Genomic DNA, 18,889 nt, shown 5'->3' with positions numbered 1-18,889 from the left:
AGGTCGTCAAAACACCCAGGCCTGTAGCCGGGGTGGGGGGCTTTGGGGGACAATGCCCCCCACAGATGATCCCCCAGCCCTCCCCAGGAGGATGCCATATGCCCCTGACCCCTGGGAGCCCCGTTGGCAAAGATATGCACCTGCCTGCCTCCTTGGCTCTCCCTGTGTCTTCGCCAGCCAGCCCAGCCACCCCGCTGCTGCTGAGGGAGAGCCGAGGAGGCAGGCTCTCCCTCAGCCACCCACTGCCCTGCCCTGCCTGCCTCCTCAGCTCTTCTTCTCCCTCTCCATTCCCGGTATGAAGGAGGCTCCTGAACCTCCACGAACAGGGAGGGAGAGGAAGAGCCCGCCTGCTGGCCGATCACTTCCTGGTGATGTCACAAGTGATGTCACCGTGTCAGGGGCAGACACCCATGAGCCCCCGCCCCCTCCCGCCAAAAGTTTTCTGGCTACGGGCCTGAAAGCACCACATTCTGTTGATTAGCAGTAAAGTAATTTTGAAGGAAGGGGGTGGTTGGGAACCAGCCTCCCCAGAGAATTCTGAGAACCGAAATGCTCCTGAGAAATGTGCTTTTTAAATTTAGGAGAGCCAGTCAATAGCTAACTTGTTGAATAATGGACCACTGTTCTCATTAACCCTTCTCTAACAATCTCCTTGGACTTTGCCCTCCAGGCTGGAGCTGGAGAAGGTGAAAGGGCAGGGCTGGGATGTGTTTTGCAGCCGGCTCTGTGTTTGGACATAAACGCAGGGCTGCAAACCAAGAGCTCTGCTATGTCAGAAATGCATGGCTGACCCCTTGCTCCTCAACAGCACCAGCATCAGGAGACTGGGGCGGGTATTTCACAGCAATCCTTTGCTCTAGAATCTCCCCCGGAAACCAGCCTCCAGGTCCCTCAGAATTACTGCTCCTTTCCAGATAGGGTTGCCAGGTCCCCCTTGGCCACTGGCTGGTGCTGGGGTTGTTTTTTTTGCCAGATCCAGGCAGGGGAAACTCCTGGAGAGTTGGGGATGAAGCCCCAGGGAGGACAGGGACCTCAGTGGGGTACAATGCCTCAGACTCCACCCTCCAAAGCATCCATTTTCCCCAGGGGAGCTGATCTCTGTAGTTTGGTGATGAGCTGTAATTCCAGGGGATCCCCAGGTCCCACCTGGAGGCTGGCAACCCTATCTCCAGACTACAGCCCCACCCACCTCACAGGCTGCCTGTTGTGGGGAGGGGAAGGGAAAGGAGTTTGTAAGCCGCTCTGAGACACCTTTGGGTAGTGGGAAGGTAAATCCAATCTCTTGTCTTCTTCTTCTTAAAACGCCCTGGTGCTTTGGATGTGGTCCACTCCTGGTTGTGAAATTCTTAGAGGTTTGGTGGTGGAGCCTGTGGAGGCAGAGTTTGGGGAAGGTGGGGAGCTTAGCAGGGATGGGATGGCATAGAGTCCTCCCTCTGCAGGGGTACCGAATTTTGTAGTCTGGAGATCAGCTGTAATTTCAGGAGAACTCCAGCCTGGATTGCCAACCTCCAGGTGGGGCCTGGAGATCTGGAATTACAACTGGTCTCTGGAGTACAGAGATGTGTTCCCCTGGAGAAAATGGCTGCTTTAGAGGGTGGACTGTATACCATTATACCCTGCCGAGATCCCCCAACCCTGTGCTCCCCATGGTCTACCCTCAAATTTCCAGGAATTTCCCAACCCCGAGTTGGCAACTCTAACTGCAGCTCCCACTCAGAGGTTGGCTTCTGTACAGATACCATATATTGCCCCCTAAATAATGTATGGTATGATTGGATGGGAAGTTCTCCTGTATAACCCTTATTGAAATGCATGGGAACTGTGGAAGAATAATGCTGCTTTGGCTTATCAGCACTGACTTAGAAAATTCCTGGAGATTTTGTGTGTGGCGTTTGGGGAGGGAGTAGAGGAGATGCGATGCCACAGAGTCCACCCCCTGAAGCTGCTGTTTCACCTAGAGGAAAAGATCCTTGTAGCCTGGAGAACTATTCTAATTCCAGGAGAGTGCTAGGCCCTACCTAAAGGTTGCAGCCAATGCTCCCTCTAAGCTGCGGAGTCCTGTGAGCAAAAATTCTACTTTGTGAGCTACTGGCACTAAAGTTGTGAGTGAGCAATTTAGCTACTGCATAAATCAGTTTGCTCTGGAGCCATCCTTCCTGAGCCAAGACAAAAATGTGTGAGCCAGAGGCTAAAAACCTGTGAGCTAGCTCACACTAACTCAGCTTAGAGGGAACACTGGTTGCAACCCTGCATTCCAGGGGATTGGGCCTGTAGCTGAGATGTGCCTGTCTTCTGCTTTCTCTCATCTTCCTAGTGCCCCATGGCCTCTTGTGAAAGGTCTCTCCTTTAGAGGCAATTTACCAATGAATTTACCAATGAAGCGGGCAGTAGATTCAGAAGAAGTGTGCGTGCACACAAAAGCTTATACCCAGAATAAAACTTTGCTGGTCTTAAAGGTGCCACTGGACTCAAACTTAGTTCTGCTGCTTCAGGCCAATGCAGCTACCCACATGAATCTAACTTCTTTACACCGAGAGTGATCAAAATGTGGAATTTGCTGCCAGAGGATGTAGTGATGGCTACAGGAATAAACAGCTTTAAAAGGGAATGAGACAGATTCATGGAGGATAGGTCTGTCAGTGGCTACTAGCCATGGTGACTGAGGGGAACCTCAAAATTCAGAGGCACTAAACCTCTAAATCCCAGGAGGCAACATTAGGGGAAGGTCTCAACCTCTATGCCTTGTTGTTGGCCCTACAGAGGAACTGGTTGACTACTGTGTGAGACGGGATGCAAGACTAGATGGACCACTGGTCTGATTCAGCTGGGTTCTTTATTATGTTCTTACGACATCATTAATCCCTAAATTCCCAGAGTCCTCAGCATCAACGCAGGGCTCTAAATCTGGCCATTTGATTCAGAACGATTCACGGAACTGTGCCCTGTTTCAGCCAAAAAGAAGACAATGATCAAGAGGAAACATGTCAGCAATTTAAGAGGCTCATAAAGTAGATTTTTCAGAACAAGCCAAGCTGCATTCTTGAGCAGCAAAATTTCAAGGATATCGGAAAGTACGTCTGCGCTGTCACTGAGATGGTAAGAAGAGATAGTGAGATGCTGAAAGTCTTCAATGCAGGATAGGACTGGTCCTTTCATTCATCAGAAAGATAGCCCATCTCTTTTTAGTGCTGTAGGCAGGAGATCACCAGTGGGTATATCGGCCCACCTGGAGCTCTGGTTTGCCCCTCCAAAGAATTCTGTTGGTCTCAGTTCTTAGACAGTGTCCTGATTCAAACAATACCATCAAGGCAAGAGAAATTACACAGTTTCTTTTTGTTGTTGTTTAGTCACACAGTCAAGTCCAACTCTTCACGACCCCATGGACCAGCTCCCGCCAGGCCCTCCTGTCTTCCGCCGTCCTCTGAAGTTGGCTCAATTTCATGTTCGTTGCATCGATGACACTGTCTAACCATCTCATCCTTTGCCGCCCCCGTCTTCTTTGACCTTCAATCTTTCCCAGCATCAGGGTCTTCTCCAGTGAGTGCTCCCTTCTCATAGTTTCTTTTATTATTTAGCAAAGCTGGTTTTTAAAAATACTCTATTTTAATATCTCTCTATCACACCCATCCAAACCTAAAAGGGAAGAGATTTGGCCTCTGGCCCCAATCTGGCATTCCAGAACTCCAGTCTAATTTTACTCATGTTACTCATTAACCCTTGCTTACCCGGAGAGAAGCCATCATGAAGTTACAACACAGAAAGGTCAGGAGTGAGCCCCCCCCCCCGGAAGCTGATTCAGCAATTGTGGGTCAAGACCCACCTTGGGACATTGCTCTGACTCTTGTAGGCTATTCCAAGCTTCTCTTTTCTCTCTGAGCGTCTTTTGGAGGAAGATTTCCTGTGTTCTGCATAGGTTTTCTCTTCAGTGATAAAAGGAAGCCCATCACAATGGTAAGAGAATTCAATTTCACTTCAGAGAGAAATGCTTCTTCAGTCTGAAGTTGGCGGGGGGGGGGGAAGAGAAGACCCAAATTGCACTTTTGAAGTGCCCAAAGATAAGTAATTGATTAGAAGAGGGGAGTGAATTGATAGTAATTGGAAGATTGAGCTGTTCTTTTGGGTAAAATATGGAATATATTGCCATAGCTGTTCCTTTGTTAGGCTTATAGCACAGAATGGCTCATTAATGGGAGCTAATAATAGTTGGAGATGGTTTTCTGATAGCTGGAAAGATCTCTTGAGTGTGTTGGAGGAGATCAGCATTATGGAAGATGACACAGACGAGAGACAGGAGCAGACACAGCTGTCGGTTGCATGAAGTGAAGCACTTTGGGGTTCTCTCTCTCTCTCTCTCAAGATCTGATGTAGGTTCATGGATTTTCTGCCCTGTAGAGGTGTTTCTTGGCCTCTACTCATGCTCTGTATGTTCATTTTCATGGTCTGTTTGCTGATTGAGTAAATATTGTCAAGATGCCACAAGTCATCAGTGCACTCTTCTTCAAACAGCACCAAACTGAGCAGCATTACCCCTTACAGCTTAATGGTGGGGAGTTCTGAGTTTGGTTGGCTTCATCATTGTGACTAAGCAGTCAGTGCAAGGGGGGGGGGGTGAAAGAAGAAGGGAGCTTGCTATTTGGTTTTGAGAAGAATTTCTAGCTGGAGTTAGCTGAAACTGGGATACACCCACGACTTTTTTTCTGGGGGAATACGCCAGAATGGAGTTCCGGAACCTCTTCAACCAAATTCTTTTTTAAATGTTTAAAAGTTAATAGGTTTTCAGTATACAGACTGAAAACGTCATTTCCCTCTTTTCCCAAAAAATAAAGCCCTGGATGCACTTTTGTGGGAGCCTGGCAAGTTGCTCTCTGGGGAACTGCTACCAGTTGTAGGGGTGTTTGCTTGCTTCCATTGTGCTTTGCTTTCTGTATTGGTATTACAAAGATGCCATAAGCCTCCCGTGCTGTCTCAGCAAAAGGAAATGCAACTGCAGACCCTAAGGCCTGGAACTTCTCACCATCTCAGGATGAACATCCCTGTGAAAGCAGCTTTCCCTGAATATGCCTCTACTTTGTCTCTTAGGTACATGGCCAAGGAGGTGTCAAATTCCAGAACTGGGCTAAGACTTATGGTTGCTCTCCAGAAATGTATTTCCAGCCAACCACAGTGGAAGAGCTCAAAGAGGTAAACAGAGGAAGTTATGCTACTGCAAGTTTCCAGATGGAGTGATGCTTCTTCAGGATGAATTTACTTATTTATTTGTTACCCCACCCTCCCCACTGAGGCAGGCTCAGAGCGGCTTACATAAAAAATTAAAAACAGGATAAAAACAGAATAAAATGAAGTGCTAGAGGGCACAGAATGCCTCCTCCTGACTCCTGTGCATCCAGTTAGTAGCTTTGTTGCTTCAGCGTGATACGGGAGCTGTAAACCTTTAAAGTGTAAAGATCATTTGGTGCTTTTAAGAGTGGAGTTTAATATGTAAAGACAGGTGCCTGCATGGCAGCGCTACCAACTTGCCATCCATGCAGGGCTATTTTTGGGGCAGGAACGCACAAGAACGGAGTTCCGGCTGGCTCCCAAGTTGACCACGCCCGGCAGGAACTCATTAGCATAATAGGCCACACCCAACATCAGAAATTCATTAGGATTGGCTACATTAGGGGTGTGTGGCCTAACATGCAAAGGAGTCCCTGCTACAAAAAAGCCCTGGTTTTTGACAACAAACAAGGTAAACAGAATAAGAAGCAAAAGGTGGGTGTGGCTGGATGACAACACTTCTGGTAACATGGGGCTGTGGCCTAATGTGGTAATGAGCTGTGCTGTCAGGGGTGTGGACTAATATGCTAATGAGTTCCTGCTGTTGGGTGTGGCCTATTATGCTAATGAGTTCCTGCTGGGCTTTTTCTACAAAAAGAGCCCTGCATCCATGTTAATTCTAAACATGCAGACATAGGCCATATTTCCTCAGAAGTGACAGAGTAACAGTTTGTGCATGCTTAGTTTATATTGCTTCATATCTGCTGAATGTTATGATTGTTGGAATGGTGGTTTTTTGTTTTGTTATGGGGGTGTCCAACTGAATGCTTTGGACTGAGGTTGCCAACTGCAGGTTGGGAAATTCCTGGATATTTGGGGGCGGAGCTTTAAAAGGGTGGGGTTTGGGGAGGGGAGAGATCACATCAAAGATACGATGCCATAAAGTTGGCCCTCTGAAGCAGCCATTTCCTCCAGGAGAACTCATCTCTGTAGTCAGGAGATCAGTGGTAATACCAGGAGAGTTCCAGGTTCCGCCTGGAGGTTGGCACTCCTACGTTCTACTCTTGCCACTTTTCACATAGTTTATTTATTGGATGAGTGCTTTTTGTGTTGTTGGTTTTTGTGGTTTTAATATGTTTTATGATAGGAAGTCATACTTGGGTTTTTTTATTTAAAGAAACTGTTTTAATGTTTTTATTAGTGTACTTAGAAGTCACGTTTTAGTGTTTTGGTAAGCTGCTTTAAGAATATTTTTGCACGCACATATACACGCACGCATACACAAAGAGGGGTAAAAATATTTTATTAAAGGAATTAATTAATGGAAGAAGAGGTATGGGCTGTATAATATCAGAGGCCATATCACCAACACAAGGGTGCAATAGTGTCATTTGAAGCACAATACCTACAGCCACAGCCTGGCACCCATCTGTGAAACTGACTCCACAAGACCTCCCCAACATGCCAAGTCAGCCTTCTAAACAACAATTCCTTCAACTTGGCCACTAGGTGGCAAGAAACACAAACACATATTACAGAGCTGGTGCTAATGAGCATGGTTATAGAGAGGTGTGGCTATAAAGTCGATAGCACTTTTTAAAATTATATCACTGACTGACTGAATTAATGATCCTTATTAGGTGGACTTTTATTTTACTTAATTGATTTTTTTATTATTCGCATCCATAAATTGTGGACTGTAAATTATTGATGGCTGTTTGGGGGGGGGGGAACCAACACCATTTAGAGCTTTGTCAATTCTGAACTGCGAGCCATGAAATTCTGCTGTAGCAGAATACAGCTTGACTTTCTAGTGGGGTTTTAATGTTGTGAGATTCATGCTTTGTGGTGTAGTGGTTGGACTAGGATCTAGGAGATCTGAGTTTGAAAACCCCAGTCTGCCATGGACGCTTGCTGTGTGACCACGGGAAAATCACTCACTCTTAGCCTAACCTACCTCACAGGCTTGTTGTTGTGAGGATAAAATAGCAGAGAGGTGAATGACATTGTAAGCTGATCTGGTTCTCCATTGGGGAGAAACACAGAGTATATATAAAATGAATTCTTTCCTGTGACACCCTGTTAGATGTTTTTAAGTCGCCACTCACCCAAAGGGTCTTGCGAAGACAGACTTATAACATTAAAACCGTATAAATAAGTTAAAAACAACATAAAAGCAGATAAGAAATATAAAATATTAACATTAAAATGTCAAACTATTAAAAGGTGTGACTAGCACCATACCACTAACAAAAACAACCCAAACATGTGGATTACACTCCAAAGGCCAGCCTAAACAATTCAGCCTTGCATGCCCTGCAGAAACTCAATAAGTCCAGCAGAACATGGGTCTCATCACAAGGTGTATTTTACGGCTAGGGGCCAAAACTGAGTAGGCCCTTCCCATTGGTGGCAGCTAACCAACCCATCCTAGAGGGGACAGACTGAAGGGAGCGGGGGGGGCGCGCGTTGTAATGGGAGGGGCGATCCTGTAGGCAGTCTTGTCCCAGACCATTAAGGGCTTTAAAGGTTAACACCAACACCTTGAATTGGATTTGGAGACTAACTGATAGCCAGTGCAGCTGCCCCCAGATTGGAGTAATATAAATTGAATATTCCAGACAGCAACCTGGAAGCCGCATTCTGGATCACCTGCAGTCTCTATCCCATGCATAATCTTAAAAACCTCAATCATGTCACCCCTCAGTCGTTGTTTCTCCAAGCTAAAGAGCCCTAAGCGCTTTAACCTTTCCTCATAGGGAAAGTGTTCCAACCCCTTTATGATTCGAGTTGCCCTTTTCTGCACTTTTTCCAAAGCTATAATATCCTTTTTATGGTGTGGTGACCAGAACTGCACAGTATTCTAAATGAGGTCGCACCATTGATTTATAGGGGCATTATGATATTGGCTGATCTGTTTTCAATACCCTTCCTAATAATCCCCAGCATAGCATTGGTCTTCTTTATTGCATTCACACACTGTCTCGACATTTTCAGTGAGTTATCTACTACAACTCCAAGATCTCTCTCTTGTTCCGTCTCTGCCAGTTCAGACCCCATCAATGTGTATTTATATTTAGGATTTTTGGCTCCAATGTGCATCACCTTGCATTTGGCCACATTGAACCCCATTTGCCATGTTTACACCCACTCGACCATCTATAATTTGCAGTCAAAGATGGAGAAGCTCTATCCAGTCAGTAAAAACAAGACCTGGAGCTGACTGTGGTTCAGATCATGAGCTACTCATTGCAAAATTCAGACTTAAACTGAAGAAAATTGGGAAAACCACGAGGCCATTCAGGTTTGACCTAGATCGCATCCCTGATGAATATACAGTAGAGGTGAAGAATAGATTCAAGGGTCTGGATTTGATAGATAGAGTGCCTGAAGAACTATGGACAGAGGTTCGTGACATCGTACAGGAGGCAGCAATCACCACCATCCCAAAGAAAAAGAAATGTAAGAAAGCAAAGTGGCTTTCTGATGAGGCTTTACAAATAGCAGAGGAAAGAAGGAAAGCGAAAGGCAAAGGCGAAAAGGAAAGATTTACCCAACTGAACGCAGATTTCCAGAGAACAGCAAGGAGAGATAAGGAGGCCTTCCTGAATGAACAGTGCAAAGTAATAGAAGAAAACAATAGAATGGGAAGGACTAGAGATCTCTTCAAGAAAATTGGAGAAATCAAGGGAGCGTTCCATGCAAAGCTGGCCATGATAAAGGACAAAAACGGTAGGGACCTAACAGAAGCAGAAGAGATTAGGAAAAGATGGCAAGAATACACAGAAGAACTATACAAGAAAGACCTCGATGTCCTTGACAACCACGACGGTATAATCACTGACCTCGAGCCAGACATCCTGGAATGTGAAGTTAAATGGGCCTTAGAAAGCATTGCTAACAACAAAGCTAGTGGAGGTGATGGTATTCCAGCTGAGCTATTCAAAGTCTTAGAAGATGATGCTGTTAAAGTGCTGCACTCCATTTGCCAGCAAATTTGGATAACGCAACAGTGGCCACAGGATTGGAAAAGGTCAGTATACATTCCAATCCCAAAGAAGGGCAATGCCAAGGAATGTTCAAACTATCGCACAATTGCACTCATATCACACGCTAGCAAGGTCATGCTCAAGATCCTACAAGCTAGGCTTCAACAGTACGTGGATAGAGAACTACCAGAAGTACAAGCTGGGTTTCGAAGAGGTAGAGGAACTAGAGATCAAATTGCCAACATTCGCTGGATTATGGAGAAAGCAAGAGAGTACCAGAAAAATATCTACTTCTGCTTCATTGACTATGCTAAAGCTTTTGACTGTGTGGATCACAACAAACTATGGCAGGTCCTTAAAGAGATGGGAGTACCAGACCACCTCACATGTCTCTTGAGAAACCTGTATAAGGGCCAAGAAGCGACAGTTAGAACCGGATATGGAACAACTGATTGGTTCAGCATAGGAAAAGGAGTACGACAAGGATGTATATTGTCGCCTTGCTTATTTAATATATATGCAGAGTACATCATGCGAAATGCTGGCCTGGATGAATCACAAGCGGGAATTAAGATTGCTGGGGAAAAGATCAACAACCTCAGATATGCAGACGATACCACTCTAATGGCAGAAAGTGAAGAGGACCTAAAGAGCCTCTTGCTCAGGGTAAAAGAGGAGAGCGCAAAAGTGGGCTTGAAGCTCAACATCAAAAAAACTAAGATCATGGCATCCGGTCCCATCACTCCTTGGCAAATAGAAGGGGAAGTCGTGGAAGTAGTGACAGACTTCACGTTCCTGGGATCCCAGATCACCGCAGACTGTGACTGCAGCCATGAAATTAAAAGACGCCTGCTCCTTGGGAGGAAAGTGATGGCGAACCTAAACAGCATGATAAAAAGTAGAGACATCACCCTGCCAACAAAAATACGCATGGTCCAAGCAATGGTATTCCCAGTAGTCATGTATGGCTGTGAGAGTTGGACTATAAGGAAGGCCGAGTGCCGAAGAATAGATTCTTTTGAACTATGGTGCTGGAGGAGACTCTTGAGAGTCCCTTGGACTGCAAGAAGATCAAATCAGTCAATCCTAAAAGAAATCAACCCTGACTGTTCCCTGGAAGGCCAGATAATGAAACTGAAGCTCAAATACTTTGGCCACCCAATGAGAAGGGAGCACTCACTGGAGAAGACCCTGATGCTGGGAAAGACTGAAGGTCAAAGAAGACGGGGACGGCAAAGTATGAGATGGTTAGACAGCGTCATCGATGCAACGAACATGAAATTGAGCCAACTTCGGAGGACGGCGAAAGACAGGAGGGCCTGGCGGGAGCTGGTCCATGGGGTCGCAAAGAGTCGGACTCGACTGTGCGACTGAACAACAACAACAACAAGTTGTCTATCAGTTTTAAAACCTCCTCTCTCGTCACCTCAGCAGTTCTGGAGTGGGCAAGCACTTCTCATCTTCCACAGTGAAGACAGAGGCAAAAAATGCATTTAGCTTCTCAGACATTTCCCTATTATCATCCAACTCCAAACCTCCTGATCCTCTCAGCAAGAGGGTGCATCCCTGGGGGAACGAGGAGAACCAACTAAGGGCAGTGCTCCTCACCCCCAGGGAGGCAAGGCAGTCGATCAGGACCAAATGGTCAACTATATCAAAGGCTGCTGGTAGATCCAGAAGGATCGACAGTACTGGCATGCCTTCATCCAGATGTAAAATCAATGCAATTAATTTAAACAAAAAGGGATTAACTGTCAGAGAGAGCTGGAGGTTGGTGTACATTCTGTGTTACTTTCCTTGAAGAAGGGCCTAGGAATGAGGAAGTCTCCTGGCTGTTGAATGTTTTTTTAACTGTTTCCAGTGGTATCTTTAATGTCTGAAGGGGCAGAAGAAAGTTCAACAAATGTAACTCACTAAGGGCATAACTAAGAGAAAATGCTAAGGAAGCTGTTGATTCAAATCTCCCCTAAGCTATAAACCTGAGGAAAGTCTTTACAACATGGAGGGGAGAGTGTTACTTTTCCTTTCAGGGTTGTTCTGTGGTAATGTTTGTGAAGCACTGAAAGTGCTGTCCAAATGCTAAATGTTTCATGTCACAGTGCTGCAAGGCTGAACCTGTGAACATTTCTTCTTAAAATAATAAATATTCAAAGAATCAAGATCTCCGTGTCAGGCGATGACTGGAAAGGAGATATTACTATGAAAGTGACAAGGTGGACCAGCATGTAAGAGCCTGGAGTGGACTCCACTCGCCTCATCCATGGACCCTTTTTCATGTTAATATGAAGTGCAAATAGTGATCTGTCACATTTTATCCCACCCCTCCTCCAAAGAGCTCAGAGCAGCATAAATTATTCGTCCCTCTTCCATTTTGTCCTCATAAAAATTCTGCGAGATAGGTCAGACTGTGAGGGAGGGAGGGACTCAAAGTCACCCAGTGACTTCCATGGTGAACAGGAATTTGAACCCAGGCCTCCCAAGTGATAGAAGAGTAGTTTTTTACATCCCACTTTTCTCTAAAGGAGTCTCGAAGTAGCTTACAATCACATTTCCTTCCTCTCCTCCAACAGGCACCTTGTGAGGCAGGTGGGACTGAGGGAGTTCTGAGAGAACTGTGAATGGCCCAGGGTCACCCAGCTGGCTTCATATGGAGGAGGAGTGGGGAATCAAACCCAGCTCTCCAGATTAGAATCCATTGCTCTTAACCACTACATCACACTGGCTCTCTAGTCAGCCACACTAACTACTACTCTGCACTGGCTGTCCCCTGCTTGATATCTGAATGGTGCAGATGTGGGACTAAAGCGATGAGACTATTGCTATCACATCTGGTTGGGACTTGAGATTCCCAGCCTTCATTGGCTCCTCCTTCCCAGCAGCCCATGTGAAAGGAAGCAGATCTGCTGGCCAGTGCTCTTATATCCTGTGCTTGTGTTCCTGAATGGACCTGTTTGTTTTCCTTTTGCCTCATATTGTTTCTTCTTTACCTGATCCCATTTTTTTTTTACTTTATTCAGTCTGACTTACCTGTCTAGTGTGACTGTCTTTATCACTGTCATCTGCCAGCAGGTGAAAACGTTTCTGTTTTGTTTGGTGTTCCCTCGCTGACCCTCCTTCCTGTTTATATTTTGTTTAATTGTTTTTAGATTTTTTGTGTATGCGTTTTAAAGCTTGCTTGAATGTTTTGCATTGTTCGTCACCTTGGGGACCCTAAATTGGGTGGAAAGGTAGCATAAAAATGTTTTAAATAAAGAAATGATGTGTCTAGTTGTAATCCTCTTCAAGTTACCACCTTCTCCAGATATTACCCATGCCCTTGCTTCTACCTTGTAAACAAATTTGGGACCTGTCAAGATCATCCTGTATCCTGACTTTGTCTTCTACCGGAGGAAGAGGAGTAGGAGGAGATTGGATTTTTTTTAAATTCCGTTTTTATTTATTTTCAAACATATACCATCACAAGCTTGTAATATATGTTAAATACAGAGTCAACCACAATTCTTCTTTACAACCAATACTACTAGATAATGTACACCCCAAACGTACTGTGGCCATAGTTAGGGTTTCTGCATAGGTCTCTGCACCATGCACCGTGTAAGCCGCTCAGAGCCCTTCGGGGGTGAGCGGGGTACAAATTGAAGGTATAAATAAAATCTCTCCTTATATATAATTGAATAGTGGGTGCCAAAGTTCTAATTCTAAAATGCACTCCCTTAGTGTATGGCTGATAGTGTATGGCTGATGGCTCCTCAGCATATATCACCACCAATCAGAAGGCAAAGCCCGGGTCCCGCCCACACCACAACTGCTGCGACAACCTGTTCTTTTGCATATGGAAGCTGATTGGACTTCAGTCCATTCCACACCTCAAACCCCCCCCCCCCCGCAAGGCAGTTGGAATTTTCAGTTGCATAACATACCTCATAGGGGAGAGGAGAATGGGTAACAATGGTTACCACTCTCCAGGTGAGGGCTACAGATAACTCAAACATACAAATGCTCTTCAGGTAGCAGAGATCAGTCCCTCTGGAGAAAACAGTGGACTCTGTCATTAAACCCTGCTGAGGTCGCCACAGGAAACTGACACTGTTTGCCCAAAGCCAGAGCACTCTCCCAGAGCCTCTTTCTAGATCCCGTTGTATTTATTTCCGCAACGGGCATTATTTCTAGTAAATAAATAAATACTTAACCTTTGGCTAAAAATTTCTTTCCCTTCTTTATTTTTTAAGATAAATGTCAATCTGTTCATTTCTACTACATTTAGCAGTTTATAGATAAAATCATCTTTACCCGGAATAGCATCCAATTTCCAATATCTCGCGTATAATATTCTAGCCGCAGTCACACAGTGTAAGAGGAGATTTGATTTATGCCCCGCCCTTCACTTGGAGTCTCAGAGTGGCTTACAAACTCCTTTCCCTTCCCCTCCTCACAACAGACACCCTGTGGGGTAGGTGGGGCTGAGATACCTCTGAGAGAACTGCCTTTTCAAGGACAGCTCTGACAGAACAATGGCTTACCCAAGACCATCCAGCAGCTGCAAGTGGAGGACTGGGGAATCAAACCTCCCAGATTAGAGTCCGCACACTTAACCACTACATCAAACTGGCTCTGGCGGTATTTGCTAATTGCTACCCCTCCCAATTTAGTATCATCTGTAAATTTGATAAGCATTCCTTCTATTCCTTCATCTAAATCTCTCCTTATATATATTTGTGTCGCTCACCAGGGGCCTCTACCCATTGGTGGTTGCGTTGCCTCAGTCCTGCCCTTCCCTTTCATCTCACACCACGATGGAAGATGACAACGTTTCTGCTGGGATGGAAGCAAAGCTGCACCACTTGAAGCACAACCTCGCTTACGGGGGGGGGAGAGGAAGCGCAGCCAAACTGGGACCCCCCTTTTGTCGACCATGCTGCCTGCCTCTCCCTCACCTGCTGCTGGAGCGCAGTCTTGCAGACACACACACACCCCGCATGGAGCAACACCCGCACAGAGCTCTTGCCCCTGCCCCGGCTGCTGCTTTCCTTTCCTCGGCCGCCCGCACTCCCGCTTTGCAGCGCACCACTTTCCGGGGGGGGGGGACACGAGCGGGACACCACTGAGGCACCTCTGCAGCCAACGTCAATCTCCTCCTGGGTCGGCCCGCCCTCGAAGGCACCACTTCTTCACTCAGAGCCACAGGCCTCAGAGCACGCCTGGCAAACTGATGCTAAAGAGACTCCTCCACCCCGGGCCACTCGCCCACAGCCTATTTCTAGAGCTCGTTGTCTCCATTTCCACAACGAGCCTTCTTCCTAGTCATTTATAAAAATGTTGAACAGAACAGGTCCCAGGACAGATCCCTGAGAAACTCCACTTGTCACTCCTCTGCAAGAGGATGAGGAACAATTAACAAGCGCTCTTTGGGTGTGATCTGTCAACCAGTTACAGATCCACCTAACGGCAATAGGATCCAAACCACATTTGACCAACTTGTCAACAAGAATATTATGTGGAGCCTTATCAAAAGCCTCACTGAAATCAAGATAATATACTGACAGGTTGTTTATTATATTGCATACCAACAAGAGACTTTCACACAAATTGTTTATATACCATTTTCACTTTATTTATAAATATTGTTTAGTAGTCTATCATGGTAGTTTTTCCTTTGTTTTTTGCTTGCTTCTACCTTGACCCGTAAATCACAAGAGCAGTCCAAGAAGCCATCAGTTGCTTTGTTTATTGAGTGTGGTCTCAGAGATCTGGATGAGGGGAATTGGAAAGTGGCAGTAAAAGTGGGGCTTGATCCTTCAGAGGCAAAGAGGAGAGACTGAGAGATGGAAACGAGGGATGGTATCACACGGGCCTCAAACTATCAAAGGGTCAGTCCCTGTTTAATGTGTGGTTATCTCTGCAGATCTTGGATCTGGCCAGGCAGAGAAGTAAGAAGGTGAAAGTGGTCGGAGGTGGACACTCCCCTTCAGACATTGCCTGCACAGATGACTTCATGATCCACATGGGCAGGATGAACAAAATCCTGAAGGTAGGAGAGATGCTGAATGTCAGGACTGCCACGGTGGGTTAGACCTCTGGCCCACATAGCTCAGATTCAACCTGACAGTGGCCAGCCAGCTTTTCAGCAGGTCCACAACTCAAGTAAGATATGATGGCCGTTCTCTGTTGTTAGTCTCTGGCAACTTAGATCTATATGTTTCTGATTAGGTAGGTGCTTTATTGTATAGTTTATTTCTTTAAATCCCACCCTTCCAATAACTTAGCTGACTTAAAATGAACAATAATAGGAAGTAGGCACAGCAAACAGACACCCAGAGTAAACTACCCAGTAAACTGGGGTGGTGGTGGTGGGGGAATCAGTTGGTTTAAAATTTGTGGTTGGCAAGACCTTTTGAAGGCCAGAGAAAAATATTTAAACCAACTCAGATTTACCTAGAAACACAGAATTTCAATTCAGGCATATAAGAAAGAAACATAAAATAGCACTGTAATCAGTACTCTCATGTTAGCAATAGATGTTGCATGCTCTTCCTCAATGCACAAACTTGAGTTAGAGACTTTTGGTTTACCTAGATGGCTAAGTTCCTCCCATTGTATTTATAGGTCTGAATATAGTTTTTTTTCTGGAACAAATTGACTGTATCGGTTCTTCTAGCCCAATAGTACTAAGTTGGAGGCTGGTGAAGAACCACATTCTCAATTCAGCCAAAAGAGCTACATTTACTTCCATTCCAAGCACAAGGCCTGCACCTCAGGGAGGCTTGTAGCTTACCCTTTCCTCCGTGATGGTTGTTTCAAGGGGGAGATTTAATGGCCAACCCTAAGCCCCACTAGGCAAGGGCCTTCCTTTACTGAAACACACGGCAGGTCACATGGGGGAATGCTGCTCACAAGAGCCACATGTGGCTCCTGAGTCGCTGATTGAGTATCACTGTTCTAGCCTAAAACTTATGACACAGCTTCTTTCAGGGCTGGGCCTCTAATCTTTATAAAATCCTGTCTCACCACTTGCAGATAGACAAAGAGAAGAAGCAGGTGACAGTGGAAGCTGGGATCCTTCTCTCCGATTTGAATGTGGAGTTAAACAAAGATGGCCTGGCTTTGCCCATGTAAGTACCAGCTGTGCTTGCTGAGATGTTGAATGCAAACTTTCCAAGGGTCACTCACACGTGCCCCTCTAGACAACGTAAACTTCACTTTTTCACAAAGTCCTGATGGGTACTCATCCTATAGGCTGTTACAGCAAAATGGCACCTTAAAGATTAACATATTTATCATGGAATAATAACTAGAGTCTGCCTCACCACATGCATGGTGTGTCTTCACTTTGCAGATACATATGCATATACATGGGGAAAATATGGGTTAAAAGCTAATGCAATGCAAAATATACATATTATATGACTTTTGCAGAGAAATACCACCCTCTGCACCTCTGCCTTTTGAGTCTACTAATTTGTCAGCCCAAGGATGAATTTCATTTATCTGAAAAGCATACGTGTAAATCTGTGAATCTTTAAGGCACCCCCAGGCTCCTTTTTACTTAACTTTTCCTCAAAGTCTAGCATACATGTGTGTCAAAGGCAGTCAAGTTGCAGCTGACTTGCGGCAACCCCATAGGATTTTCAAGGCAAATAATTAATGAGGTGGGTTGCCATTGCCTTCTTATGCAAAGTCTTCCTTGGTGGTCTCCCATCTAAATATCGATCCTGCTAAGCTTCCAAGATCTAATGAGATCGTGCTGTTCCACATCCCCTAGTATGCAGACTGTGTGCTTGTTATCTTCCAGAGACAAACATATGTGTGACACCCACAGTTCTTGGTGTTGTAAGCAAATTCTGTTACTTTCCCTGACATCAGAACAGAAGAAGCTCTTTAATCACAGAACTTAATAAGATTGATCTTTTTTTTTGTTGTTCAATTGGAGGTTATCTTAGAGTAATTAGAGACTCTAAAAAAGCATTCCAAGCTGTTATTCCACTGGGCTTGGAATGAAAAGGGGGTGGGGTGCCTTGACTTTGCCAGAAGCAGTCTAAAATATACGGGTGGGGTGGCTTGAAAAAAACCAGATATATGTGCTAATCTTATATAGACAGTAGTTCTGGTTCCACAAAACTCTGAACGCACACAAACCTTTGTTATGCCCCATTTAAGCAGGCCCATAGGAACCTCCCCATTATCTGGAACATGAACCACTGTCTATGTTTCCTTCTTTTTAAAATTCAGTGTGCTCTGTCTGCAGCTTGATGGGCTATGGCATGTGCTGGATCCAGAGCAGGTGGCAATTAGTTGCCTTTTGTTCTGAATGTCACATGCATTAATATCATCTTGTCAACAATGACCCTTGGGAATCCTAGCAATGAAAGCCCTTTTCTTAGGACTGGGAACTGTGTTTAATGAAAGCATGGAACAGTGAGAAGGATCACACCTACTGCCCTGCTCCTGATGTGCATATTTTACAGAGCCCGCAGGCGTTCCTTGTTCAGATTTTCCAGCTGTGTGAAAAGAGTGCCAGAACCTTTTCTTGTAACTACTCAGGCATTGATGTGCTTTCCCCCCCCCCCATTGTCCCTTGTTTGGTTCAGTCTAGGTGCAGTTTCGGATGTGGCAGCTGCCGGGGTCATTGGCACCGGCACACACAACACTGGCATCAGACATGGCATATTTGCTACTCAGGTGAGACTCAACGGACCATTTCCAAAGCTGTCTCAGGGCTTGCTTGGCTGTTGCACGGTTGCAACTAGGGAAGCTGCAAATCTTGACACAAACATATTCAATAGTCAAACTTATTGTTTTCAAAGATATCGATCAGATGTGAGCCTGTCACCCAGTCTGTTTGGCTCGTGCCAAATAGCTATGCATGCCTGTTCCACAGGTTCGCATCATGGTTTTGCAAAACTGCATGCACAGACACTGCCAATTCAAACCGATCAGTAACCATCAGCATCACTCGGGGCTATTTAGATGGATACTAAATAGTAACACTTTATTTACCAACAGCACTTATTTGTGGCTGATTTAAGATTTTTAATTTTTGCAGTTTCAGTTTTTGTGATTGATTTGTCTGTTTAAACAATTGCCTGTGAAGCTGAGTAGTCATGTCGCAAGGACGGGGGAGTGGAACTCAATTGGGCTGTATGACAGCACACATGTGCAAAAATCCAGTTGCCTAATTTGGAAGGAATATAGTGAAGCAGCCTTCCAAACAGCCATGACTGGACTGATGAATAGTCAAACTGATCATCACAAAACCACCTCCCTGTTCGCAACCAGTAGGTGTTTGAGCATCCCTAGTTGCAACATAGCAAATGGAGTTTATGCAGCACAGACACTGAATATGTATAACTCTGATCAGGAGTTATGGCTATCTTGCCCTCTTCTCTCCCAGGATTTTCCTTTTTGTCTTTTTTCTTGCTGAGCAGCCCCTTTATTTATTTTCTTCTTATTTGTTTGTCTAAGGCTGTCCCACCCAGTTGCTTTATATAGGGATCTGAGGGAGGAGACAAAATCACCTTCTTATATTCTGCTTTGAAATGGCACATGAGAGGCTTTTGAAAGTTCAAAATAAACAAAGGAGGGGAAAAGGTCAGGTAGAATCAGGTGTAGAATGTATGAGATAAAACTGAGGTAATTTTGTATTCACA

At 45.2% G+C, this 18,889-nt stretch overlaps 1 protein-coding gene across 1 annotated transcript in view; it reads left to right on the top strand.

Annotated features, from left to right (window-relative positions):
- Positions 1-18,889, top strand: part of LOC107110087 (L-gulonolactone oxidase-like) — a 108,985-nt gene that overhangs the window by 33,289 nt on the left and 56,807 nt on the right. Inside the window, exons 2-5 of the mRNA XM_015411167.1 lie at positions 5,080-5,181; positions 15,148-15,273; positions 16,260-16,354; positions 17,831-17,921. Of these exons, the coding sequence (XP_015266653.1) occupies positions 5,080-5,181; positions 15,148-15,273; positions 16,260-16,354; positions 17,831-17,921 (414 nt within the window). The remainder of the gene's footprint in view (positions 1-5,079; positions 5,182-15,147; positions 15,274-16,259; positions 16,355-17,830; positions 17,922-18,889) is intronic.

Source organism: Gekko japonicus, unplaced genomic scaffold, assembly GCF_001447785.1.
Source record: "Gekko japonicus isolate JY-2015 unplaced genomic scaffold, Gekko_japonicus_V1.1 scaffold7, whole genome shotgun sequence".
Lineage (NCBI taxonomy): Eukaryota > Metazoa > Chordata > Lepidosauria > Squamata > Gekkonidae > Gekko > Gekko japonicus.
The sequence above is the reverse complement of the archived record's forward strand: the minus strand, read 5'-3'. Positions and strand labels throughout refer to the sequence as shown.